The following is a 27,445-nucleotide window of genomic DNA, read 5'->3' on the forward strand; positions in this document are numbered from 1 at the left end:
AATCGAGAAGGAATAACAGCCTCAGATATACACTGACCCATTGGTAGGAGACAATAAATGAAAAACTATTAAGACCTAATTTTGGGGCAGAATGAAAAACCAAGAAGTGGTTGCCACAAAATGAATGGATATTCTACCTGGGGCAAACCCGTCAAGTAGAAGGCTATTGACGGAAAAGCAAAACCTGAAAACCGCATTTAACGCTTTTACGGTCTGTACTCAATCGCGAACATGGTACGCAGCCGCTTGCGTTGGCCATACTGAAGGCAGAGAAGTAAACAGCTTACCCGTAGACGGCTCGAGCATGCGCTGATGCTGCGCGGGCTCCACCGAATGATTGGTGGTCTTTTGTGGGATACGCGAATGATAACAAGGAATATTGGGTAAAAAAGTACAAAAAATTTTTTTTAAAAGCAATGTGTAGAATATGATAGCGACAGTTGACATAAAGCCCATAAGTTATGCTAAAGTTTGTGGAACATCATATGCAGATGTTACTGTAACTCAACAGATCTGAGCTCTGATTGTGGAGAAGGAAATTGACCGTGCCCTTTTAAAGGAACCATGCCGGCGTTTGCCTGGAGCGATTTAGAGAAATCGCGAAAAGCGTAAATCTGGATGGCTGGACACAGATCTGAACCGTTGTCCTCCCGAATGCGAGTCCAGTGTGCGAACCACTGCGCCCCCTCGCTCAGCCATGTTATGTTGGGTACAGTATACTGTTGGCCACAGGAGTACCTCGACACCATGTAGGCAGTTCCTAGAGACACACTCTTTGTGTGGACGAGCGTTGTCCTGTTGAAAAATGCCAGCAATATAATGTCACATGAAGGGTTATGCATGACGTCCACAACATAGCATTGCTCATAGTTCCCACAGGAACCCCCAGCCATGAGCTGAAATCACACCCAATCACTCTCGACACCACAACGCCAACTGTATCATCCCTCTGTCTGTCCAAAAAATCGGGGGATGGCCGCTGTCCTCGTGTCTTCATCGTACTCGGCATTGACGGCCATCCTAGGTAGCGGCGTACGCTTGGGACGGTAGAACTGGCTGCCGCCAGCCTACAACCAGTGGTGTGTCCCGAGACAGAATGTTGCAGGAGTCCATTACTTGTTCTCGGATGGCAGGCTCTGGTGTCACGGGGTTATGATGTGCTTAGCGGACAATGCGGCGATGCGATTGCTCAAACTGGGGAACAATCGAGAGTGAGGTGCCGCAAGGTTCGGTCTTGGGTCCTCTGCTGTTCTTAATATATATTAATGACTTGCCATTCTATCTTCACGAAGATGCAAAGCTGGTACTTTTTGCCGATGATACAAGTATAGCTATCACACGCGACAGACAAGAATTAACTGGTGAAATTGTAAACGATGTTTTTCAGAAAATCATTAAGTGGTTCTCTGCAAATGGGCTCTCATTAAACTTTGACAAAACGCAGTATTACAGTTCCACACAGTAAATGGAATGACCCCATTAATAAATATAGACTTCGATCAGAATTCGGTAGCTAAGGTAGGATATTCAAAATCTCTAGGTGTATGCATTGATGAGAGGTTTAACTGGAAAAACACACTGAGGATCTGCTGAAACGTTTGAGTTCAGCTACTTAAGCTATTAGGGTCATTGCAAATTTTGGCGATATACATCTGAGTAAATTAGCTTACCACGCCTATTTTCACTCTCTGCTTTCGTATGGCATCATATTCTGGGGTAACTCATCATTGAGTAAAAGAGTGTTCATTGCACAAAAGCGTGTAATCAGAATAATTGCTGGAGCTCATCCAAGATCATCCTGCAGACACTTATTTAAAGAGCCAGAAATCTTCACTGTAGCCTCACAATATATATATATATATATATATATATATATATATATATATATATATATATTCACTTATGAAATTAGTTGTTAACAATCCGAACTAATTCAAAAGTAATAGCAGTGTACATGGCTACAACACTAGGAGAAAGGATGATCTTCACTACTCAAGGTCAAATCTAACTTTAGCTCAGAAGGGGGTAAATTATGCTGCCACAAAAGTCTTTGGTCACTTACCTAATAGCATCAAAAGTCTGACAGATAGTCATATAGCATTTAAAAGGAAATTAAAAGAATTTCTTATTGGCAACCCCTTCTACTCATTAGATGAATTTTTGGATATAGTAAGTGGGTAATTTCCCAACCCCCCCTCAAAAAAAAATTAAAAATTATGAATATTGAGTGTCATGTAATATTTTGTGTAATGTAATATCTTGTATAGACACCTTTTATTAACCTGACACATTCCACATCATTCCGAAGTGTCGTATTCAAGATCTATGGAACAAGTGCTAATCTAATCCCTTGTGATCGTCAGACGTCGATCGGTACCTGGTGGCCGACTATGCCTGCGCTCATGTTCCCATGCGGTCCAAGACTAGGTCACTGTCACACCTGGACATTGCCAGATTGTACCAGCTGGCCAAATGGAGATGTACAGTGAGACCCCTTTTAAACTCTGTCAGGTGTTGATAACGGTGTCTCGCAATAGTAGTTTGTGTCTTTCACATTGATCAGTCAACATCTGACGCTGTTCACACTCGCTAAGTACCCTAACAGGCCTTGTAATAGCACTAATTTGCACATGTACGCCATTCTATCTGTCACAGACAATAGAAGCTTTAATAATTCACACACACACCGATGCTGTGCACATTTACGAAATTACACTGTCTTCTGTGTAGTTAATTTTTTTTTTTTTTTTTTTTTTTTTTTTTGCCAGGCAGTATATATTGTCTCCATACATGTATATGTATGGAGTGTGGCTATGTATGGAAGTGAAACATGGACGATAAATAGTTTGTACAAGAAGAGAATTGAAGCTTTCGAAATGTGGTGCTACAGAAGAATGCTGAAGATTAGATGGGTAGATCACATGACTAATGAGGAGGTATTGAATAGAATTGGGGAGAAGAGAAATTTGTGGCACAACTTGACTAGAAGAAGGGATCGGTTGGAAGGACATGTTCTGAGGCATCAAGGGATCACCAATTTGGTACTAGAGGGCAGCGTGGAGGGTGAAAATCGTAGAGGGAGACCAAGAGATGAATACACTAAGCAGATTCAGAAGGATGTAGGCTGCAGGAGGTACTGGGAGATGAAGAAGCTTGCACAGGATAGAGTAGCATGGAGAGCCGCATCAAACCAGTCTCAGGACTGAAGACAACAACAACAACAACACATTTATCAAGCGGCAATGGATTTAAAATGGTGAAATTTCTTCGACAGGAATCTAGTCACATATGTGTAAAATGCATCTCTATGTCAGACGCCATTTGGGGGTGTTCCTGCGCTGCGTTGCTGCCATCTGTCACGGCATAAGTGATAGGCCCAAACATTAAGAGACTGGAACGAAAGATGCTCCTATCATAGAAGTCGAATATGTCCTGGACGAAGTTAGGGACGTAAAGGAGGGAAACTAACTTTTAGACTTGTCTGGTAGCTTCGAAGACGTTTGAATCTAAACATCTTGACATATAGGCGCTTTTTACATCCCAGACTCTATCCACGACATACTCTCCTCTTTTGTGCTTTTTCATTGTGGTTCACAGCTCTTACTCCATCATAATTTTGACATTTTGCCATTGTCATGGCTTGTCAATCGGTGTAGATTTTTGTTGACTCCGGCGACGACTGATATGGTATAGGTCTTCTTATTGTCTTTCGGACGAAGTTTCTTGTATTGTGGCAACGGATAAAGCTAACAAAAAACAACGGGACGCCCATCAACTGCATATATTTGTCCACCTCCTTGTGAAGTTTGAATCGATTGACACAAGTTTGATATACAGAAATGGAGCGCGTAAAAGAACCTCACAAAAGATGTGGCTTTTGACAGAAAAATCCAAATGAAACTACAGTTTGAAAGTGAGTTTTTAATTTTATCATAATAATGCATTTTTATTTATTTGGTTCACTTTCCGTGTATTTATCTCACGTACGAACGAATTCTACGTAGTACATTTAGTTCGACTTTACACCACCGTATCTCGACAACGGGTAAAGATTATTGGATAGAAAGGATTTTATTTTGACTTTATCCGTGTGTCTACTTAATGCAAATTTGAACCGATTCGTACAAATTTGAAGTAAAGAAGTGCCGCGCTTCAGAAACCTCCCACAAAACGTGTATTTTTTTTTTTTACGTAAAATTCGATCGAAGGTGACTGTTTTTGCTTGTAAAACCGAAAGGGCGCACATAGAAATGGTGCTATTAGCTGAGCACTATTTTCAATTAAAACCTCATGCAGAGGGAATTAATCGATTCGCAACATTTGCCTGAGCGCCACCTGCTGTTCGTCGTTCAAACCTTGCTTAGTATACAGTAACATAGAGCTACAGCAAGACGGATGTTGCAGTGGGTATACGCATGGCCACTGGTCCGGGCTAAACTAAGTACTTCGCGCCCCTTGGGCCTATCTGAAATAGCAACCGAACACCAAGACCTCAACCCAAACCACGATTCTCGTTACGGCCACGCTGTAAGGACATGGTAGAAGAGAGAGTTCAGACATCAGTACTACACCGTCACAATCTGTATCAAACATGTAAATTAAAAATAAAATACAGCGAGGCACTAGAATGAGAGTTTCACTCTGCAGCGAAATGTGCGCTGATATGAAACTTCCTGGCAGATTAAAACTGTATACCAGACCGAAACTCGAACTCGGGACCTTTGGCTTTCGCGGGCAAATGCTCTACTGGAAGAGCACTTGCCAGAGAAAGACAAAGGTCCCGAGTCTCGGTCCGGTACACAGTTTTCATGCGCACATGTATGCCATACTACCAGTCACAGGCAATAGTAGCTCTAATCATTCACACACCCACCGATGCTGTGCACATGAACGAACTTACACTGTCTTCTGTGTAGCTCACTTTTTTTGCCCGGCAGTATACAGGGTAGTACAAAAAGGTAAGGCCAAACTTTCAGGAAACATTCCTCACACACAAATAAAGAAAAGATGGTATGTGGACATGTGTCCGGAAACGGTTAATTTCCTTGTTAGAGCTCATTTTAGTTTCGTCAGTATGTACTGTACTTCCTCGATTCACCGCCAGTTGGCCCAATTGAAGGAAGGTAATGTTGACTTCGATGCTTGTGTTGACATGCGACTCATTGCTCTACAGTACTAGCATCAAGCACATCAGTACGTAGCATCAACAGGTTAGTGTTCATCACGAACGTGGTTTTGCAGTCAGTGCAATGTTTACAAATGCGGAGTTGGCAGATGCCCATTTGATGTATGGATTAGCACGGGGCAATAGCCGTGGCGCGGTACGTTTGTATCGAGACAGATTTCCAGAACGAAGGTGTCCCGACAGAAAGACGTTCGAAGCAATTCATCGGCGTCTTAGGGAGCACGGAACATTCCAGTCTATGACTCGCGACTGGGGAAGACCTAGAACGACGAGGACACCTGCAATGGACAAGGCAATTCTTCGTGCAGTTGACGATAACCCTAATGTCAGCGTCAGAGAAGTTGCTACTGTACAAGGTAACGTTGATCACGTCACTGTATGGAGAGTGCTACGGGAGAACCAGTTGTTTCCGTACCATGTAAAGCGTGTGCAGGCACTATCAGCAGCTGATTGGCCTCCATGGGTACACTCCTGCGAATGGTTCATCCAACAATGTGCCAATCCTTATTTCTGTGCAAATGTTCTCTTTACGGATGAGGCTTCATTCCAACTTGATCAAATTGTAAATTTTCACAATCAACATGTGTGGGCTGAAGAGAATCCGCACGCAATTGCGCAATCACGTCATCAACACAGATTTTCTGTGAACGTTTGAGCAGGCATTGTTGGTGGTGTCTTGATTGGGCCCCATGTCCTTCCACCTACGCTCAATGGAGCACGTTATCATGATTTCATACGGGATACTCTACCTGTGCTGCTAGAACATGTGCCTTTACAAGTACGACACAACATATGTTTCGTGCACGATGGAGCTCCTGCACATTTCAGTCGAAGTGTTCGTACGCTTCTCAACAACAGATTCGGTGACCGATGGATTGGTAGAGGCGGACCAATTCCATGGCCTCCACGCTCTCCTGACCTCAACCATCTTGACTTTCATTTATGGGGGCATTTGAAAGCTCTTGTCTACGCAACCCCGGTACCAAATGTAGAGACTCTTCGTGTTCGTATTGTGGACGGCTGTGATACAATACGCCATTCTCCAGGGCTGCAATTAGCGCATCAGGGATTCCATGCGACGGAGGGTGGATGCATGTATCCTCGTTAACGGAGGACATTTTGAACATTTCCTGTAACAAAGTGTTTGAAGTCACGCTGGTACGTTCTGTTGCTGTGTGTTTCCATTCCATGATTAATGTGATTTGAAGAGAAGTAATAAAATGAGCTCTGACATGTAAAGTAAGCGTTTCCGGACACATGTCCACAAAACATATTTTCTTTCTTTGTGTGTGAGGAATGTTTCCTGAAAGTTTGGCCGTACCTTTTTGTAACACCCTGTATATTATCTCCATACACATTTACCATGCGGCAGTGGATTTATAATGGTGAAATTTCTTCGACTGGAATCTAGTCACACATGTGTAAAATGCTTCTCTATATCTAAAAGTCTATTGTTTGAGCACTTGCCCGCTAAAGGCAACGGTCCCGAGTTCGAGTCCCGGTCCAGTTCTGCCAGGAAGTTTCATTGGGGCACCAGTTCCAGAATGACCCAGTACGTGGCGGACAGCGCCCGCACTTACACCGGAGGGGCCTGGTGCTTCCAGATGAACGCCCTCCTACTGGCGGCTTCGCTGCTGGCGCTGGCTCCAGGCCTCCAGGCGGCCGAGGTGCTGGGCATCTTCCAGTCGGTGGGCCGCAGCCAGTGGGTGCTGGCCGAGACGTACCTGAGGGCGCTGGAGCGGCGCGGCCACCGCGTCACCGCCGTCACCACCTTCCCCTCCAGCCAGGGCGGCACCGCGGGCAACTGGACCGAGATCCTCATACCGAACCCTTTCGAAACCGGAGGTAAGTTCTCAACGCCCAACAGCCGGCAGCTCTCCTCAAATAAATTAAGGCGAGTTTTCAGATTTCGTAACAGATTGAAAACTGGTGTCGGAACGGGGATCGGTGCAGGACCGTGGCGTGGCCTTCGATCTTTTCTACAATGGGAGTGGAAAGATCAGCCGAGGGAATGATTGGGCTGCCAGCTGTCCGGCTAGCACAATGAGTGTCCGTAAGGAGTTAACAAGAATGGGGTATAATTGTCGAACAGCCTCTCATAAGTCATGCTTTTCTGTAGGTGACAGACGCTTAAGGTAACGACACCGCACAGTGGATGACTGGAAACAACAGATTTGGAGTGACGAATCACACTATACCCCGTGGCAAGCGGATGGAAGTATTTGGGTTTGGCGAATTCCTGAAGAATGTGACCTGTCATGATATGTAGAGCCAACAGTGATGTTGGCAGGAGGTGGTCCTACAGTATGGAGGCTGGTTTTCGTCGTTATGGTGCGGTCCCCTTATTGCGCTTAATGAAATGTTAATTGCGGATGGATACGAACATGTCGAGGGACATGAAAGGGAAGCAGTGTTTGGGAAAGGAGTGAGACAGGGTTGTAGCCTCTCCCCGATGTTATTCAATCTTTTTATTGAGCAAGCAGTGAAGGAAACAAAAGAAAAGTTCGGAGTAGGTATTAAAATCCGTGGAGAAGAAATAAAAACTTTGAGGTTCGCCGATGACATTGTAATTCTGTCAGAGACAGCAAAGGACTTGGAAGAGCAGTTGAACGGAATGGACAGTGTCTTGAAAGAAGGGTATAAGATGAACATCAACAAAAGCAAAACGAGGATAATGGAATGTAGTCGAATTAAGTCGGGTGATGCTGAGGGAATTAGATTAGGAAATGAGACACTTAAAGTAGTAAAGGAGTTTTGCTATTTGGGGAGCAAAATAACTGATGATGGTCGAAGTAGAGAGGATATAATATGTAGACTGGCAATGGCAAGGAAAGCGTTTCTGAAGAAGAGAAATTTGTTAACATCGAGAATAGATTTAAGTGTCAGGAAGACGTTTCTGAAAGTATTTGTATGGAGTGTAGCCATGTATGGAAGTGAAACATGGACGATAAATAGTTTGGACAAGACGAGAATAGAAGCTTTCGAAATGTGGTGCTACAGAAGAACGCTGAAGATTGGATGGGTATAACTAATGAGGAGGTATTGAATAGAATTGGGGTGAAGAGGAGTTTGTGGCACAACTTGACAAGAAGAAGGGATCGGTTGGTAGGACATGCTCTGAGGCATCAAGGGATCACCAATTTAGTACTGGAGGGCAGCGTGGAGGGTAAAAATCGTAGATGGAGACCAAGAGATGAGTACACTAAGCAGATGTAGAAGGATGTAGGCTGCAGTAGGTACTGGGAGATGAAGAAGCTTGCACAGGATACAGTAGCATGGAGAGCTGCATCAAACCAGTCTCTGGACTGAAGACCACAACAACAACAATCAACACATTTCATAGCACTGCGTAACGCACATGCACCAATGGACATCAGTATAAAGGCAGGATTCCTATGAAAGTAGTAGTATATCGTCAGAAACATACAAGTGTAGAATTTACTGTGAAAGTAGTAGATACATGTAAGACATAAACAATAATGACGGAGTTACATTGTTTCTTTAATAACAGTGGTAACAAAATAAAGGCGTTTGCATTTGCTGGATGGGAACTGTTATGAAGGCACTCACTGTACTGTTGTGTTATTGCATTGTTAGTACTTTGTCCAATCTCCGTTCTTCCTGATTACCTCAAAGTTTCTCCTCAACACAGATTTTGTTAGGGATTGTGGTTCTTGCAGCCAAATTGTCACCCACTCTTCTCGCATCGTTCTTTTCAGCTCGAATAGGCCTCAATTAGCCTTCCATTGCGATACAGATGTCTTGCAAGTATTCCCCAAAGGTTTTCCTCGGGGTTGAAATCAGGCCACGTGCGGGCCAGGGCAAGACATCGATATCTTTATCTCGAACAAGTTTTTGGCTGTAGAAGAAACATCCATGCATGCTTTATCCTGTTGCACGTTAGACCTTCGTCCCCTAGGTCCTCTTTCATTCTAATCAGTTATGTGTCTAGCATCTCAGCGTACATGTTAGAGTTCGTTCTAGTGTTCAGACAAGCAGTGCGTCGTTTAGCTTTAGAGCAGAAGGCTGCCAAAATCGTAACAGTTCCAACTCCAAAATTTTCTGCTCATTCTTATCTGATGCTCCCTTCTCATATCGTGCCATTAATACTGGATTCCATCTGGCTCAAGTAAATTAAACTTTTACTCGTGCCTGAAGACCATTTTATCTCATTTTGAAGTCCACGGCATGTGTTTCAGCAAACTACAGTCTAGCCTCCGTCTGTTTGGAAGTTGGAGCAGGTTTGTGAAATTGCCGACCGGAGTGGTTCAAATGGCTCTGAGCACTATGGGACTTAACATCTGTCGTCATCAGTCCCCTAGACTTAGAACTACTTAAACCTAACTAACCTAAGGACCTCACACACATCCATGCCCGAGGCAGGATTCGAACCTGCGACCGTAGCGGTCGAGCGGTTCCAAACTGATGCGCCTAGAACCGCTCACCCACTTCGGCCGGCTCTTGTTTATTGATTTTATGTTCCGGGGGCCTCTCGATTAAGTTATCCGAGGTGCAAGGGTGCCTGTGTCGGTTAGACGCTGGAAAAGTCTGCCGAACAGCTTATCAGAGGACGGCCGCTTTGGTCGAGCTGTTATAGGTGCTTCAGTGTGGAACCGCGCGATCGCTACGGTCGCATGTTCAAATCCTGCCTCGGGCATGGATGTGTGTTGTGATGTCCTTAAGTTAGTTAGGTTTAAGTAGTTCTAAGTTCTAGGGGACTGATGACCTCAGCAGTTAAGTCCCATAGTGCTCACAAGGGAAGCTCCCCATCGCACCCCCCTTCAGATTTAGTTATAAGTTGGCACAGTGGATAGGCCTTGAAAAACTGAACACAAATCAATCGAGAAAAGAGGAAGAAGTTGTGTGGAACTATGAAAAAAGTTAGCATAATGTACAAACTGAATAGTCCATCAACAAGATAGGCAACATCAGGGAGAGTGTGAGCTCACGAGCGAAGTGGTCGCCGGGTTAGCGTGAGCAGCTGCGGAACGAGAGGTCCTTGGTTCAAGTCTTCCCTCGAGTGAAAAGTTTAATTTTTTTTATTTTCAGGCAATTATCAAAGTTCAGGCACTCACACATAATCAACTTCGCTCTCTAAAATTCCAGGACATGTTCAGATTTGCTTGGACATATGCAGGATTTGACGGTCTACACACGGAAAAATTTGAAAACGTTAAAAACATATGTTTTGACAGAGCACAGGGAAAACTGTGCGACTGTGAAACTGTTGCATTCATTTGTTGCAGTTTATGTTACAAACTATTATGTTTTCATCACTTTTTTGAGAGTGATTATCACATCCACAAGAAAACCTAAATCGGGTAAGGTAGAAGAATCTTTTTACCCATTCGCCAAGTGTACAAGTTAGATGGGTCGACAACATATTCCTGTCATGTGACGCACATGCCGTCACCAGGGATCACAAAGTTAGCATTGGAGGGCAGTGTGGAGGGTAAAAATCATAGAGGGCGACCAAGAGATGAATACACTAAGCAAATTCAAAAGGACGTAGGTTGCAGCAAGTACTGGGAGATGAAGAAGCTTGCACAGTATAGAGTAGTATGGAGAGCTGCATCAAACCAGTCTCAGGACAGAAGACCACAACAACAACAACAACAACGTAATGTGCCCTCCGCCACACACCGTTGGGTGGCCTGCGGAGTGTAAATGTAGATGTAGATGTAGATTTAATGTACGTAAGCAGAGCCGGTGTCTTGCTATTTAATGATCTTTAAACTCTTATTTTCATTACAATTACACGTATTTTGAGAGAATATTGACAGAAAACGTTTTCTTTTTGGATGTAATCATTCACAGTAACAACCTAACCTGGCCATATTTCTAACAAAGGAAAATAGTCTATTATGAACTCACTTTCCAAAAGGATGCGTCCTCTGCTGATTCTTTAGTAACACAATCACTAAATCCAAAGCTAAAACCGCTAAATATGTTTAAAATAACAAATTATAGGTGTACATAAACCACAGCTCACCGATCGACAGGGTCACACCGAAATCCAAAACCTCTCGGCACAATTGTCGTAAAATCGGTTGGGAGGACCGTTCGGTAACAGGTCTCAGAAGCTTACTGAATAGGATATTTCGATAAAGAACCGAAAATGACGTCACTACCGAAACGAACCAACTACACCGATCGATATGAACGATACAGAATAGGGCCCCTGGTTTCTGCTCTTCCTTCACGGACATTCGGACACCTCATTAAAAGTATTCCGAGTGCTGTACAAGTCACCGTAAAGGCGAAGGGTCAAACATCCACTAATAACGTCCGCTAATAGGTGTCCGGATGCTGTATGTTTACTGGACTTTTTTTTTTTCGAAAGAAATTTCCGCCATTTGACTGTTAATTGTTCGTGTATTCTACACAGTCATGATTTCGGCTTTATAGCGATTCTCAAGTGCATGTTAAAATGTTGAAATACGTCTAACCTGTCTGTGACATGCCGTCGTCGAAAAGATTTACTTCTGGTCTTGTAGACCAGTAGTCTTATTACAAGATACGTGTACATGTTTCGATGATCATTGTCATCTCTCAAAATACTCGATACGTTTTTCCAGCACCCTGTACTGTTAAGGACCCACTGATATCCACACTTGTCCACTCACTACTTGCTCTCTCTTTCTTTTTCAGAGGAGATAGACTTCTTCGAGATGGGCACCAGCAACAAGTTCGTAGAAATGATAGAGGCCACAACGTACGGGCAGGCTTTCTGCGACCTGTTCCTGAAGGACGAGAACGTGCAGCGGCTGTACCGATCCGGGAAGAAGTTCGACGTGGTCGTGCTCGAGGTGGTGATGTCGGAGTGCCTCGTGGGCTACGCGCACATGTTCAAGGCGCCCGTCGTGGCCATCTGCACCTTCATGGGGCTCGACTGGATGGCCCACATGGTGGGGAACCCCATGCCGTACGCGTACGTGCCTTCCCCGATCCTCGGCTACAGCACGCCCATGAATTTTCTCGAGCGGGTGGACAACACAGTTTACTCGCTGACCTTCAATTTGATTCGCAACCTCTACTACATGCCGAAAGTGGACGCCCTCTTCCGGACCCACATGAACGACAGCACGCTGCCCAGCCTGTGGGAGGTCGAGAGGCGTACGTCCCTGCTGCTGGTCAACTACCACTTCTCCCACGGGTGTCCGAGGCCGCTGGTGCCCGCCATGAAGGAAGTCGGCGGTCTGCACGTCAGGGAACCCAAGAAGCTGCCACAGGTAAGCAAACGGGCTGTCCCCGAATACTCATCTTGAGGTCGAAGCTCTTTTCTCCATGTTCCCTTCAATAATACGTGTATTTTTGGATGGGGTCCACCTTTAGCAAAACACTATTTTGTTTTTTTATCCCAGACAAGTTTCACTGCAGTTGCAGCATCATCAGTGGGCTTTTATTTTATGGCTGTTAAACATAAAGACTGTTCTTTACTATTTGTACACATGTAAATACACTACTGGCCATTAAAATTGCTACACCAAGAAGAAATGCAGATGATAAACGGGTATTCTTTGGACAAATGCATTATAGTAGAACTGACATGTGATTACATTTTCACGCAATTTGGGTGCGTAGATCCTGAGAAATCAGTACCCAGAACAACCACCTCGGGCCGTAATAACGGTCTTGATACACCTGGGCATTGAGTCAAACACAGCTTGGATGGCGTGTACAGGTACAGCTGCCCATGAAGCTTCAACACGATACCACAGTTCATCAAGAGTAGTGACTGGCGTATTGTGATGAGCAAGTTGCTCGGCCACGATTGACCAGACGTTTTCAGTTGGTGAGAGATCTGGAGAATGTGCTGGCCTGGGCAGCAGTCCAACATTTTCTGTATCCAGAAAGACCCGTACGGGACCTGCGAAATGCGGTCGTGCATTATCCTGCTGAAATATAGGGTTTCGCAGGGATCGAATGAAGGGTAGAGCCACGCGTCGTAACACATCTGAAATGTAACGTCCACTGTTCAGAGTGTCGTCAATGCGAACAAGAGGTGACCGAGACGTGTAACCAATGACACCCCATACCATCACGCCGGGTGATAACATCAGTATGGCGATGAGGAATACACGCTTCCGATGTGCGTTCACCGCGATGTCGCCAAACATGGAAACGACCATCATGATGCTGTAAACAGAACCTTGATTCATCGGAAAGAAATGACGTTTTGCCATTCGCGCACCCAGGTTCGTCGTCGAGTACACAATCGCAGGCGCTCCTGTCTGTGATGCAGCGTCAAGGGTAACCGCAGTCTTGGTCTCCGAGCTGATAGTCCATGCTGCTCCAACTGTTCGTGCAGACGGTTGTTGTCTTGCAAACGTCCCCATCTGTTGACTCAGAGATCGAGACGTGGATGCACGGTCCTTTACAGCCATGCGGATAAGATGCCTGCCATCTCGACTGCTAGTGATACGAGGCCGTCGGGATCCAGCACGGCGTTCCGTATTACCCTCTTGAACCCACCGATTCCACATTCTGCTAACAGTCGCTGGATCTCGACCGACGCGAGCAGCAATGTCGTGATACGATAAACCGAAATCGCGATAGGCTACAATCCGACCTTTATCAAAATGGCTCTGAGCACTATGGGACTTAACATCTGTGGTCATCAGTCCCCTAGAACTTAGAACTACTTAAACCTAACTAACCTAAGGACATCACACACATCCATGCCCGAGGCAGGATTCGAACCTGCGACCGTAGCAGTCGCGCGGTTCCGGACTGCGCGCCTAGAACCGCTAGACCACCGCGGCCGGCCTTTATCAAAGTCGGAAACGTGACGGTACGCATTTCTCCTCCTTACACGAGGCATCACAACGACGTTTCACCAGGCAACGCCGGACAACCGCTGTTTGTGTATGAGAAATCGGTTGGAAACTTTCCTCATGTCAGCACGTTGTAGGTGTCGCCACCGGCGCCAACCTTTTGTGAATGCTCTGAAAAGTTAATCATTTGCATATCACAGCATCTTATTCCTGTCGGTTAAATTTCGCGTCTGTAGCACGTCATCTTCGCGGTGTAGCAATTTTAATGGTCAGTAGTGTACATTGTCCCATGACAGAACGCGCTATGAACCAACGACAGACCCATTCATTACTTAGTGCTGTTCAGAAACGTACACTGCAGTACAATAGAGCAGAACCGGTCGAGTTTCGCAGAACTCACTGACAAGCACCTTGTGTGTGGGGAAGTACGTTGCCCTCGCTGCAGTTTTCCGAAATTCCTTCACCAGGAAAGACGAATGGAATATTCCAGAATTTGAAACACGAACAGCTGCTAGCATGAGTTTCTTAGAAGTAGATACCTTAGGGGTTGGGAAGCAACTCAAATTGCTTGATACGGGCAAGTCTTCAGGTCCAGATTGTATACCGATTAGGTTCCTTTCAGATTACGCTGATACAATAGCTCCCTACTTAGCAATCATATACAACCGCTCGCTCACCGATAGATCTGTACCTACAGATTGGAAAGTTGCGCAGGTCGCACCAGTGTTTAAGAAGGGTAGTAGGAGTAATCCATCGAACTACAGACCTATATCATTGACGTCGGTTTGCAGTAGGGTTTTGGAGCATATACTGTATTCAAACATTATGAATCACCTCGAAGGGAACGATCTATTGATACGTAATCAGTATGGTTTCAGAAAACACCGTTCTTGTGCAACGCAGCTAGCTCTTTATTCGCACCAAGTAATGGCCGCTATCGACAGGGGATCTCAAGTTGATTCCGTGTTTCTAGATTTCCGGAAAGCTTTTGACACCGTTCCTCACAAGCGGCTTCTAATCAAGCTGCGGGCCTATGGGGTATCGTCTCAGTTGTGCTACTGGATTCGTGATTTCCCGTCAGGAAGGTCGCAGTTCGTAGTAATAGACGGCAAATCATCGAGTAAAACTGAAGTGATACCAGGTATTCCCCAGGGAAGCGTCCTGGGACCTCTGCTGTTTCTGATCTATATAAATGACCTAGTTGACTATCTGAGCAGTTCTCTTAGGTTGTTCGCAGATGGTGCTGTAATTTACCGTCTAGTAAGGTCATCCGAAGACTAGTATCAGTTGCAAAGCGATTTAGAAAAGATTGCTGTATGGTGTGGCAGGTGGCAGTTGACGCTAAATAACGAAAAGTGTGAGGTGATCCATATGAGTTCCAAAAGAAATCCGTTGGAATTCGATTACTCGCAGATGATGCTGTAATTTAACGTCTAGTAAGGTCATCCGAAGCCCAGTATCAGTTGCAAAGCGATTTAGAAAAGATTGCTGTATGGTATGGCAGGTGGCAGTTGACGCTAAATAACGAAAAGTGTGAGGTGATCCATATGAGTTCCAAAAGAAATCCGTTGGAATTCGATTACTCGATAAATGGTACAATTCTCAAGCCTGTCAATTCACCTAAGTACCTTCGTGTTAGAATCACGAACAACTTCAGTTGGAAAGACCACATACATAATATTGTGGGCAAGGCGAGCCAAAGGTTGCGTTTCATTGGCAGGACACTTAGAAGATGCAACAAGTCCACTAAAGAGACAGCTTACACTACACTCGTTCTTCCTCTGTTAGAATATTGCTGCGCGGTGTGGGATCCTTACCAGGTGGGATTGACGGAGGACATCGAAAGCGTGCAAAAAGGGCAGCTCGTTTTGTATTATCACGTAGTAGGGGAGAGAGTGTGGCAGATATGATACGCGAATTGGGATGGAAGTCATTACAGCAAAGACGTTTTTCGTCGCGGCGAGATCTATTTTGATTGGGACCCACGTTCTTCCACCTACGCTCAATGGAGCACGTTATCATGATTTCATACGGGATACTCTACCTGTGTTGCTAGAACATGTGCCTTTACAAGTACGACACAACATGTGGTTCATGCACGACGGAGCTCCTGCACATTTCAGTCGAAGTGTTCGTACGCTTCTCAACAACAGATTCGGTGACCGATGGATTGGTAGAGGCGGACCAATTCCATGGCCTCCACGCTCTCCTGACCTCAACCCTCTTGACTTTCATTTATGGGGGCATTTGAAAGCTCTTGTCTACGTAACCCCGGTACCAAATGTAGAGACTCTTCGTGCTCGTATTGTGGACGGCTGTGATACAATACGCCATTCTCCAGGGCTGCAATTAGCGCATCAGGGATTCCATGCGACGGAGGGTGGATGCATGTATCCTCGCTAACGGTGGACATTTTGAACATTTCCTGTAACAAAGTGTTTGAAGTCACGCTGGTACGTTCTGTTGTTGTGTGTTTCCATTCCATGATTAATGTGATTTGAAGAGAAGTAATAAAATGAGCTCTAACATGGAAAGTAAGCGTTTCCGGACACAAGTCCACATAACATATTTTCTTTCTTCGTGTGTGAGGAATGTTTCCTGAAAGTTTGGCCGTACCTTTTTGTAACACCCTGCATAGACGTGTGACGAGGGCTTCTCGTCGGGTAGACCGTTCGCCTGGTCCAAGTCTTTCGATTGAAATGATGATGATTTTGACACTTTTTTTTTCACTAGCTGCTTATATTTTATGACCCGCCGTCTAATTTCTTATGGTGGGTCGTATGTTGCCACTTAGCCGCTGTGACTGGGTCCGGGGTCCGGTGTGACTGAGAGTAACACCACACCGGCTCCCGCCCCCACTCACACCGTTGCCCGTGTCCCGCCACCGGGAGGTGGGCTCTGTTTCTTTACATCCATTTGATATTTTTTTTTTGTGCAACATTAGAAAAACTTATAACTAATACACAATCAAGTAAGATATTAATAAACAAAACGAAATTAAATATTTAGAAAGAAGGAAGGAAGAGAACTGAATAGAGAAGTTATAGGTATAATATTGCCCGTCACCTGGCTGTGGGCGGCAGCCCGGGTCTTGGAATGACCCTCAAGACGCTGGCCGTCGCTCACCATGCCTTTAACATCTACCATCCTAAAAACTAACTTAACCAGAAGAGATTAGGGTACGTTAAAGCTAGAAACTAAGACAAAGACCTCCATGTCCAGCCTGCTAAACTATTTACGATATGCAATAGAGAGGTAACTGATTTTGTGCTTGGCTCAAAGTTGCTAATGAAAGGGAACTCGTGGTAAAAGTAATAAGGTAATGACGCTAACGGTTTGTGTTGAGCCTACAAGGCTCCTAGTAGAGTACATCGGCGCAAGCACCTCCCGGCCCCGCCGACAACACGACCTGAACGGTGGTTTTCCCCGATCTACCATAGGTATCCGTCGGGTTGGGCTCAAAAGAGAGGGACCACAATTAAGATCCTTCCATCCAGACTGTGCGTTGCCTCTTAACGGAAGACGTAGGTCCCTTGAAGAGGTACCTAGCTTTAAGCTCTTATTAGACATGGAGGTACTGTTAACTATTTACATATAAGGTGCAATCTGTTTTTAGGATTGTGTGTGACTTGTGCACCTCTTGTCGGTTGTTCCAGACTGTTCTTTGAAGTGGACTTGGTCGACACTACGGATCATCCGCGCTGGACGCTTCAGTATCTGTGTTGGTGCCCTGGTCTGTGTCTGTTTCTTCTTCATCACTCGTGGTGCTAATCATATCTGTGTCCCCCTGGGCATCGTGACGTCTGTTTGGACCGACTTGCCTTCGGTAGGATCTGTTGCGCAAGTATTCTATTTGTTGGATCTTCGAGATTTCGTCCGTTAGTTTGTTGAGTTCAGTCCACCTTTCCGGGTCGCGTATTATGGCGTGTAGTTCGTTCTGTGTGTTCAGGCGATTTATGTGTACTGTGTGTCTTGTGTTCGTGCGTTGTCCGCAGAAGAAGACAGTATGTTTAGGGGAACCTTCTTCCCCGCATGTGCATCTATTAGTCTGCTGCAGACTCACGCGGTACAGGTGCGTGGGATAAGGGCCATGTCCTGTGATGAAATGTACCATACCGCGGCTGGGATCAATATGTTTTAGTTTTAGTCTTTCCCGGATGTCAGGGAAGAAGTTGTATACACGGCGGCCCTTATCGCTGTTGGCCCACTCGCTCTGCCAGGTATCCACTCGCCATGCTCTGAGTTGGCGTGTTGTCTCAATCGGTACACCAGTGATCTGCCGAACCTGGTCTATTCTCCCCATCCTAAGCCAGTACGTTGCTGCGCGGTACCTGATGGTGACAACACAACACAACACCCACTCCCTGAGCGGAGAAAATCCCCGATCCAGCCGGGAATCGAACCCGGGCCCTTTGGATTGACATTCTGTCGCGCTGACCACTCAGCTACCGGGGGCGGACACTTTAAGCAGTACTAACTTATCAATACACTATAGGGCGAACATACAAAGGAAAAAAGGAATGTTTGTGATGCCAGTAAGTTTATTTAATTTTTATGTTTCCGTACAAAATGGAACCCTTAAAAGGACGCCTTGTTGTCCGTCTCTCTGACCGTCCCTCTGTCCGGCTGTTGAAAACCCTTTCTCTCAGGAACACGTAGGCGTATCAAGCTGAAATTTACGTCACATACTAAGGTCAAATGTCTGCCTGTTGAGACCCCTTGTTCTAAGGGACGGTAAACGTATCAAGCTAAAATTTATGTCACACACTTACGTCAATGCTCTCTTGGCAGAGTAGTAAATGTAAGTCAGTGGAGTCGACTGATACGGACATTTGCGTCACATATTCTGACACTGGTGTACTCGTCATCGATATCTACAGGATATTTCCCGTTGGTATAGAATCATGAATTTTGGCAAGAAGCAAGATTTCACAGTGAGGATAAAAGAAAAAGCTGTGAATTGGTAATCTATAATTTGGTTACACGAAAAAGAAATTATTGTCATTCCCAGAATGGATAAACTGTCTATACAGGGTGTTATCGTAGGAGCGTGCAAAAATTTAACAGGCTCTTTATTGTGAATAGCAGAATAATCACGTAGATGTAGGTATAGAAGTGCAGAACATAGGTGATGCTCCACTGAGCAAACTGAGGTAGATCGGAGAAGCCAGCTTAAGGAGATAATAGGAAGAAAATAACTTTACTGCGTCCTTTTTTATTTACATTAATTACAATTAACTGCAAATACCTTCCTAGGCACAATGAACGAACGTAAAAAATGTGCTGAAACTAACGGCCATCAACCTGAATGCGAGCATGACATCGGCAAAAAAGATTCTAACGCACGCTGACAAACATCCCTGGTGTGTTCCAAATCACGCCGGCCTGGGTGGCCGAGCGGTTCTAGGCGCTACACTCTGGAACCGCGCGACCGTTATGGTCACAGGTTCGAATCCTACTTCGGGCATGGGTGTGTGTGATGTCCTTAGGTTAATTAGGTTTAAGTAGTTCCAAGTTCTAGGGGACTGATGACCTCAGAATTTAAGTCCCACAGTGCTCATAGCCATTCTTTTGTTCCGAATCACATCACAGGCAGCTACACTTCTGACAACTAATTCCATCTCTGGGGTCTCATACACACAAGTGACTTCAGATATCCCCATAGGAAGTAATCAACGGGATTCAGGTCAAGTGACGTCGCAGGCCGTGAAATAGGATCTCCGTTTCCGAACCAGCGACCAGGAAATACTTCTTAGAAATCACGTTCGTCCTTCTCGTTTCCTTGAAGGAAATAAAAAATGAGCATGTAAGTAAACAGCACAGTACGTGTAAACTTGTGTGCATGTTGTTTGTAAATAAGCTGAAAAACAGTAATGCTAGACAAAGCGGTAGAAAAGTATACTTCCATATCTCCTTAAGCTGGTTTCTGCAACCCCAGGTCCACTACCTCAAACTGTTCAGTGGAGCATATTCTATTTCCTGTTACATTTTTGCGCGCTGTTACGGAAACACCTTTTATACACAAAATTATGTTTGCACGGAACTCTCGGTGCGTGAGCCCTACTCGCGCCTGGCCAGTTTTTTAAGCAATTTCCAGTCAGTTGACGACTTCTGGAACCATTGTTTGAAGCCTGTTGATATTCGATGCAGTGTTCTGTTTTGAGACACACAACGCTATGTGCAGACGATGAAATGTACTGAAAGAAATAAAAAGAAGTTAGCCAAAAACTTTGACAGACACACAGACACACACACATACATACACACATACCAACGTACATACATATGAAGGTGAATTAGAAAGTGCTCGCTCCTGCGTTTTAGCCAAACTACGGCTGTAAATGCAAAGTCAGCACATCCACTCCCCGTGGCGGACGTTTCTCGGACCGATTAGTTGCCGGCAGCTCCGCGGCACGGCGCTGGCGTCGGCTGCATCGGCTGTTGAAGATGGCAGCTGTGCTCCACATGTCAACGGCGTACGCAGTGTCATTCGTTTTGTGAGCTGCAAGGGACGAACGCCCATCGAAATCATCGAAATCTGCAGAGAAATGCAGTCAACCTAGGGGGAAAAGTTTCTCATTCTGAGAGTTGTGAGGTGGATTTCTGCACTATTCTTCTGTCGAAATCTAAAACACAATGTGATAAAACGTATTGTGCCGATAATTGTAATTGTGCCATACTGCAATCAAAACACATTGCTGTGTCTAAGAGTTGCTCATTCGCTGTTGATCATTGTCCTATGCCAGAATCTGGCAGACTACTTTCCTCCATCAACCATGGTTTCAAGGCAGTTTGCCCATTCCTAAGTGACCTCTCTGGTCTACATCAAGGTAATAACAAAGTAGTCCCACAAGGTTCAGTTTTAGGTCCACTCCCATTCCTTATATATGTCAATGACCTTCCACTCAACATTCAAGAAGAACAATTCGTATTTTTTGTGGGCAATACTAGTGTTATAATAAATACCATTAGGGAGAAAGCAAGAGAAGATTTCGGAAATATTTTCCAAAGAATTATTAAGCGGTTCACTGAAAATGGGTTCTCCATAAATTTTGATATACACATTACATTCATTTCTGTACAACAAATAGAGCCATAGCAACCCATGATGTAGCACATGAGCAGCAGTCAGTAAATACGGTAGATGTTCAGAAGCTTTGGGTGTACATATTGACGAAAACTTGTACTGGAAGAAGCATATTACTAAGCTTTACAAACAGTTAAGTTCAGCTACTTTTGCTCTGTGTACAGTCGCTAATCTTGGAGACAAATGTATCAACCTTCTAACATATTTTGCCTATTTCCTCTCAGTACTGCCTTACGAAATAGTTTTTGGGCTAACTCACCACTTAGAAAGAACGTACAAAAGCTAGCAGTAAGAATAATGCGAGGCGTTCACCCACAGAGGTCGCGTAGGTACCTCTTTAACTGCGCCATCTTGTACCACAAGACATATTCGCTAATGAAAGTGGTCATAAATAACCAATGACAATTTGAGAAGAACGCTGATGTGCACACATACAGCAGCAGAGAGAAAATTACCTTTATTACCCATTGTTGAAGCTGTCAGCGGCTCAACAAATGACTTCAATGTGCACCAACAAAAATTTTTAATCATTTGCCCAATAACGTGAAATGCCTTGCAGGTAGCGAAACAAGTCTTAAATCTAAATTAAAATGATTTCTCCTGGACAACTCCTTCTATTCCACTGATGAATTTCTACTTAAAGACTGGTAGCCAGTAAAAAAAAAAAAAAAAAAAAAAAAAAAAAAAAAAAAAAAAAAAAAACTCTAATCAAATATGCATATCCTGTAAAGTGAGTCGTTTCTCTCGTCATTTCGATAAAATAACTGTTCAAATGGTCTGTGGAACATGAGGAACATGTAACTAACTAACAAGGGAACCTCCCCATCGCACCCCCCTCAGATTTAGTTATAAGTTGGCACAGTGGATAGGCCTTGAAAAACTGAACACAGATCAATCGAGAAAACAGAAAGAAGTTGTGTGGAACTATGAAAAAAAATTAGTAAAATATACAAACTAAGTAGTGCATGCATTTATAGGCAACATTACGGACGCTGGGAGTGTCAGAGCGCCGTGGTCCCGTGGTTAGCGAGAGCAGCTACGAAACGGAAGGTCCTAGGTTCAATTCTTCCCTCGAGTGAAAAGTTTAATTTTTTATTTTCAGTTTATGTGACAGACTCTTATGTTTTCATCACTTGTTTGGCAGTGATTATCACATCCACAAGAAAACCTAAATCGGGCAAGGTAGAAGAATCTTTTTACCCATTCGCCTAGTGTGCAAGTTAGGTGGGTCGACAACATATTACTGTCATGTGACGCACATGCCGTCACCAGTGTCGTATAGAATATATCAGACGTGTTTTCCTGTGGAGGAATCGGTTGACCTATGACCTTGCGATCAAATGTTTTCGGTTCCCATTGGAGAGGCACGTCCTTTCGTCTACTAATCGCACAGTTTTGCGGTGCGGTCGCAAAACACAGACACTAAACTTATTACAGTGAAAAGAGACGTCAATGAACGAACGGACAGATCATAACTTTGCGAAAATAAAGAAAGTAAAATTTTCAGTGGAGGTAAGATTAGAAGAACCAAGGACCTCTTATTCCGCAGCTACTCACGCTAACCACGGGACCACGGCGCTCTTGAGTTCACATTTTCATTGAAGTTGCGTATCTTGTGCATGCACTACTCAGTTTGTATATTTTAGTAATTTTTTTTATAGTTCCACACAACTTCTTCTTGTTTCCTCGATTGACCTGTGTTCAGTTTTTCAAGGCCTATCCACTGTGCCAACTTATAACTAAATCTGAGGGGGTGCGATGGCGAGGTTCCCTAGTAAGTAAAAAGTACGGATCCCTGATATACGCCGATGTGCTTTGAACAGATACCTCCACAACTACTCTATCTGCTTGGCTTTTGCCCTCTACACCAGAATGTCCTCTTATTAAGCAGAGAGATGCCTCATTTTCTTGGAGGTTCTGTACGATCTAGTACCTGTCAGCCTTGATAAAACCCCCATTATTTTAAACCTCTCTTCACTTGTGAATTCCAGATTAATTAACAAAAGAGCAGCGCAGGGGCTTTGAGAGAGTGTTTCAGATTTTTTTTTTCCTGGTTTTTCAGGACTTGCAGAAGTTCCTGGACGAGGCGACAGACGGCGTGATCTACTTCAGCATGGGGTCGAACGTGAAGAGCAAGCATTGGCCGGCCGAGAAGCGGCAGGCCTTCGTGGACGTCTTCTCCAGGCTCCAGCAGCGCGTGCTCTGGAAGTGGGAGGCCGACTCGCTGCCGGGACAGCCCGCCAACGTTAGGACGGGCAAGTGGCTGCCCCAGTCCGACATACTCGGTGAGTCGCAGCGGCTCCGTCTGTGGCTGTAGCTGTAGATACCTTTCAGTCGGCACGGCAGCTGTTTACAGTAGCTCCCGCTACATTTAGCACGTGTATTCCTGTGCCCCTAAAGCCGTCGGCACACGGACCGCGCTGTCGAACGTTAACGCTGAGCGTGCCAAGTTCAACGTGCTGCTGAACGCTCAGGAACGATGCGACTTGTGCACACGGTACGTGGATCCCAACGTGGTATACGCGATCGCAACGTATTCCAGCGACAGTTGAGGGATGTTTCTAGTTCGTTAATCACACTGTTTACTCAACGGGCGCGCGTAAAATTCCCACGTTAGCTCTATTAAAACGCACATTTCTTCCATCGTCCACGAAAAGGAAACTACCATGTCCAATCAATAAGGTCACAGGCTTATAAAAGTTCCACTACAAACAGTGCGTTACAAATTTGGAATACTTTTCCGCATAAGATAAACATTATTTCGTCATTCCCGCATTTTAGTAAAGCCCCAAGGTCAGTCTTATTTGGTCACTGTTCCTACCCAGTAGCATAATCTTTGCAACATGTGAATTACGAAGCGTAAAAGAGGAAGGAGCAAAATGTCTTTATACAAGAAGCGTAAGCTGTCCTTTAGATTAAGCCAATCGAACAAAGTCACCCCTCAAAAAAAGGTGAACTTGTATTTACATAATATCAAATGTCATAGTCTAAACTTATATTAAACTAATAATAAAGTATCAGAACTTAATAAAAACGCGAATGTTAGGGGAAAAAATGTTGGTTGTGTTAGGACGCGAACTTCCCCCCCCCCCCCCCCCCCCCCCCAACAAAAGGACTCACTATTAGAGAGTGACGCTATTCATTACGCTAAACCAACATCACCCCTCGCGTCCCAATTCATAGTGTCATACCGATCTTACATCTCGCTAAAAACCTTAATCGTAGATATGTTACTTACTGAAATTTAATTATAACACATTGTACCAAGAACAATGCGTTTTGCGTGAATATTCAGTGTGTCGCTGCCTTCAAATAGCCTACTCTCATTGTCTACATCTACATCTACATTTATACTCCGCAAGCCACCCAACGGTGTGTGGCGGAGGGCACTTTACGTCCCACTGTCGTTACCTCTCTTTTCTGTTCCAGTCGCGTATGGTTCGCGGGAAGAACGACTGTCTGAAAGCCTCCATGCGAGCTCGAATCTCTCTAATTTTACATTCGTGATCTCCGCGGGAGGTATAAGTAGGGGGAAGCAATATATTCGGTACCTCATCCAGAAACGCACCCTCTCCAAAACTGGCGAGCAAGCTACACTGCGATGCAGAGCGCCTCTCTTGCAGAGTCTGCCACTTCAGTTTGCTAAACATCTCCGTAACGCTATCACGCTTACCAAATAACCCTGTGACGAAACGCGCCGCTCTTCTTTGGATCTTCTCTATCTCCTCTGTCAACCCAACCTGGTACGGTTCCCACACTGATGAGTAATACTCAAGTATAGGTCGAACGAGTGTTTTGTAAGCCACCTCCTTTGTTGATGGACTACAGTTTCTAAAGACTCTCCCAATGAATCTCAACCTGGTACCCGCCTTACCAACGATTAATTTTATATGATCATTCCACTTCAAATCGTTCCGCACGCATACTCCCAGATATTTTACAGAAGTAACTGCTACCAGTGTTTGTTCCGCTATCATATTATCATACAATAAAGGATCCTTCTTTCTATGTATTCGCAATACATTACATCTGTCTATGTTAAGGGTCAGTTGCCACTCCCTGCACCAAGTGCTTACCCGCTGCAGATCTTCCTGCATTTCGCTACAATTTTCTAATGCTGCAACTTCTCTGTATACTACAGCATCATCCGCTTGCGCTTATACGCAAGTTACAATAATTCTTTTGCCACGAATTTGATGTTTGTCATTATTTTATCGGAACGAATCACACAGTTACCAACGGGTTTTGCACTGATTCTCAATTTGCTGGTGCTCGGAACGGTATATATACATATAGGATTGAAATGAATGCCAATATGGCGCCTCACATCTCTGCTGAAGGGAGACGGCGTGCGTGTGACGTAGGTGTCGTTGTGCCATCTCATTGGTCAACGCTCAGACGCACGCTCAGAATATCTGACAAGCCAGATATTGCTCTGCACGTTTGGAAAGACATCCGAGCGTGCTATTCCACGCTGTGACGTCAGAAACTCGGCACGCTCAACGCTCAATGTTCGGATGCACGGTCCGTGTGCCGACGGCTTTAAGCACAACATGGCTCCTCAGGAGACATCACTTAATAGAGTGCACAATCGCTCAGCTCCCTTGTAGATCCCTTTAGAGCTGCCACATGGCGGGGAAGTAGACTGCTACGTTTCACACCCTTTTGTCAATATTACCGAACATTCTGTGTGGGATTGTAATCGGATGATTTAACTGGCGACATTGAGGGGGTGTTTGTCGCCAGGTTAGCCGAGAGTGCTGACGCGCTGCTTCCTGGACTCGGGTAGGCGCGCCGGCCCCGGATCGAATCCACCCGGCGGATTAACGACGGAGGCTGGAGTGCCGGTCAGCCTGGATGTGGTTTTTAGGCGGTTTTCCACACACCCCTGGGTTAATACCGGGCTGGTCCCCACGTCCCGCCTCAGTCACATGGCTCGCAGACATCTGAACACATTCACACTATTCCATGGATTACACTGGACTCGGACAGTTGGGGTGAACTACTTCCATCCCGGGGGGTACGGGGTGGCGGCAGGAAGGGTATTCGGCCACCTCTTAAATTAACCTTGCCAAATCCGACTAACCATGCCGTCCCTGCGACACTGCGGGAAGAAGGCACAAACAAAAGAAAGAAAGAATTGAGGGGGTGTTTGTCAAACACTAGGTGTGTACTGTGTATGTTCCACATCTCCTCCTAAACCTCTGGACCGATTTCAATCAGACATGGTACACATATGACTTACTGTTTGGAGAGAATTGTTGGGGGGTATCGGGAAGGAAAACTAGTGCAGCTCAAGACGAGAGGACTCGCAGGCTTAATTCATCCAGAATTTGAGAATGAGAGTACTTAGTGACTTGCAACTAACTTAAAACATAATTTCAAACCTTTAAGAGACCTTTTCTTGCTGCTAACCGCAAGAAAATAATGAAAGAAAAAACTTATCGCTTATACGTTTTCGCTGTTCATGTAGTGAAACTGTCGCATTGGCCATGACGTTTTAATTTATTACTTCTTTACTATTAACTGTATTCATCACACATTTTGCGTACAGTATTCGCATTACCACTGAATGCACGTAGAAAATTATAGCGCTGTAAGACACATACTTCAGGAGATATGACGTCATAAACACTGAGATGCGTGAAAAAATGCCGCACTATGCATGACGTTTTAATTCCTCGCGTCTGTACTATTAATTTTATTCGTAATACATTTCGCAGACAGTATCGAAATACTTGACTAAATGTACCTGCAAAATTATACCACTATACGGCGTATTGTGCAGGAGATATGACGTCATGGAGATAGAGCTGCGTGAAAATGAAACTGCAGGACCTAATTCGCTAGAGATACATGTGAATGCCTGCACAAATCTATGTGAAATATGTTACACGTATGTGAAATATACGTGGTACTTGCGTAAATGTTCGTACTCTGGCAAAGCAATGGTAGAAACATCCTCCTAAACCCCTGGAACACTTTCAACCAAACTTGGTACACATATTAGCATCTGAAAATAAGTACTTTTGGGTTTACAATCATCAGCGTCCTATTAATGTGGAGGCGATAACGTGAAGACAGAAGAGCGGGTGAAGATGTGGTCAGAGTGGCAGAAGGAGGATATGGACGCAGGTATTAGTAAGGAGGAGATGGATACAATGAAGGGGAGGAGACGGAGAGAGGAAGAAGAGAGGAGAAGATGAACAGAGAGAGATGCGAGGAGGAGATCGACTGGGAGAGGACAGATGGGAAGATGGACGGAGAGATGGGGAGAAAGGAGTAAACAGAGAAAGGAAAGAGGAAATGGACACACGGATGGAGAGATAAAGGGAGAGCCACGTGTGGTAGCCGCGCGGTCTGAGGCGCCTTGTCACGGTCCGCGCGGCTACCTCG

The 27,445-nt window shown here is 44.9% G+C and overlaps 2 protein-coding genes across 11 annotated transcripts in view; both read left to right on the forward strand.

Annotated features, from left to right (window-relative positions):
- The window catches only part of LOC126419835 (UDP-glycosyltransferase UGT5-like), a 640,482-nt gene that overhangs the window by 594,002 nt on the left and 19,035 nt on the right, over positions 1–27,445 (forward strand). For 3 of the 9 annotated variants that reach the window (XM_050087084.1, XM_050087079.1, XM_050087080.1), the window contains exons 3-5: positions 6,853–7,030; positions 11,837–12,417; positions 23,112–23,334. The exons of 2 other annotated variants lie outside the window; for them this stretch is intronic. In XM_050087084.1, coding sequence (XP_049943041.1) covers positions 6,853–7,030; positions 11,837–12,417; positions 23,112–23,334 — 982 coding nt within the window. Of the gene's footprint in view, positions 1–6,789; positions 7,031–11,836; positions 12,418–23,111; positions 23,335–27,445 lie in introns of all 9 variants that reach the window. 4 more of the 9 variants (XM_050087081.1, XM_050087083.1, XM_050087082.1 and 1 more) reach the window with 2 other exon arrangements.
- Positions 1–27,445, forward strand: part of LOC126419840 (UDP-glycosyltransferase UGT5-like) — a 279,967-nt gene that overhangs the window by 123,784 nt on the left and 128,738 nt on the right. The window lies entirely within an intron of this gene.

Source organism: Schistocerca serialis, chromosome 9, assembly GCF_023864345.2.
Source record: "Schistocerca serialis cubense isolate TAMUIC-IGC-003099 chromosome 9, iqSchSeri2.2, whole genome shotgun sequence".
Lineage (NCBI taxonomy): Eukaryota > Metazoa > Arthropoda > Insecta > Orthoptera > Acrididae > Schistocerca > Schistocerca serialis.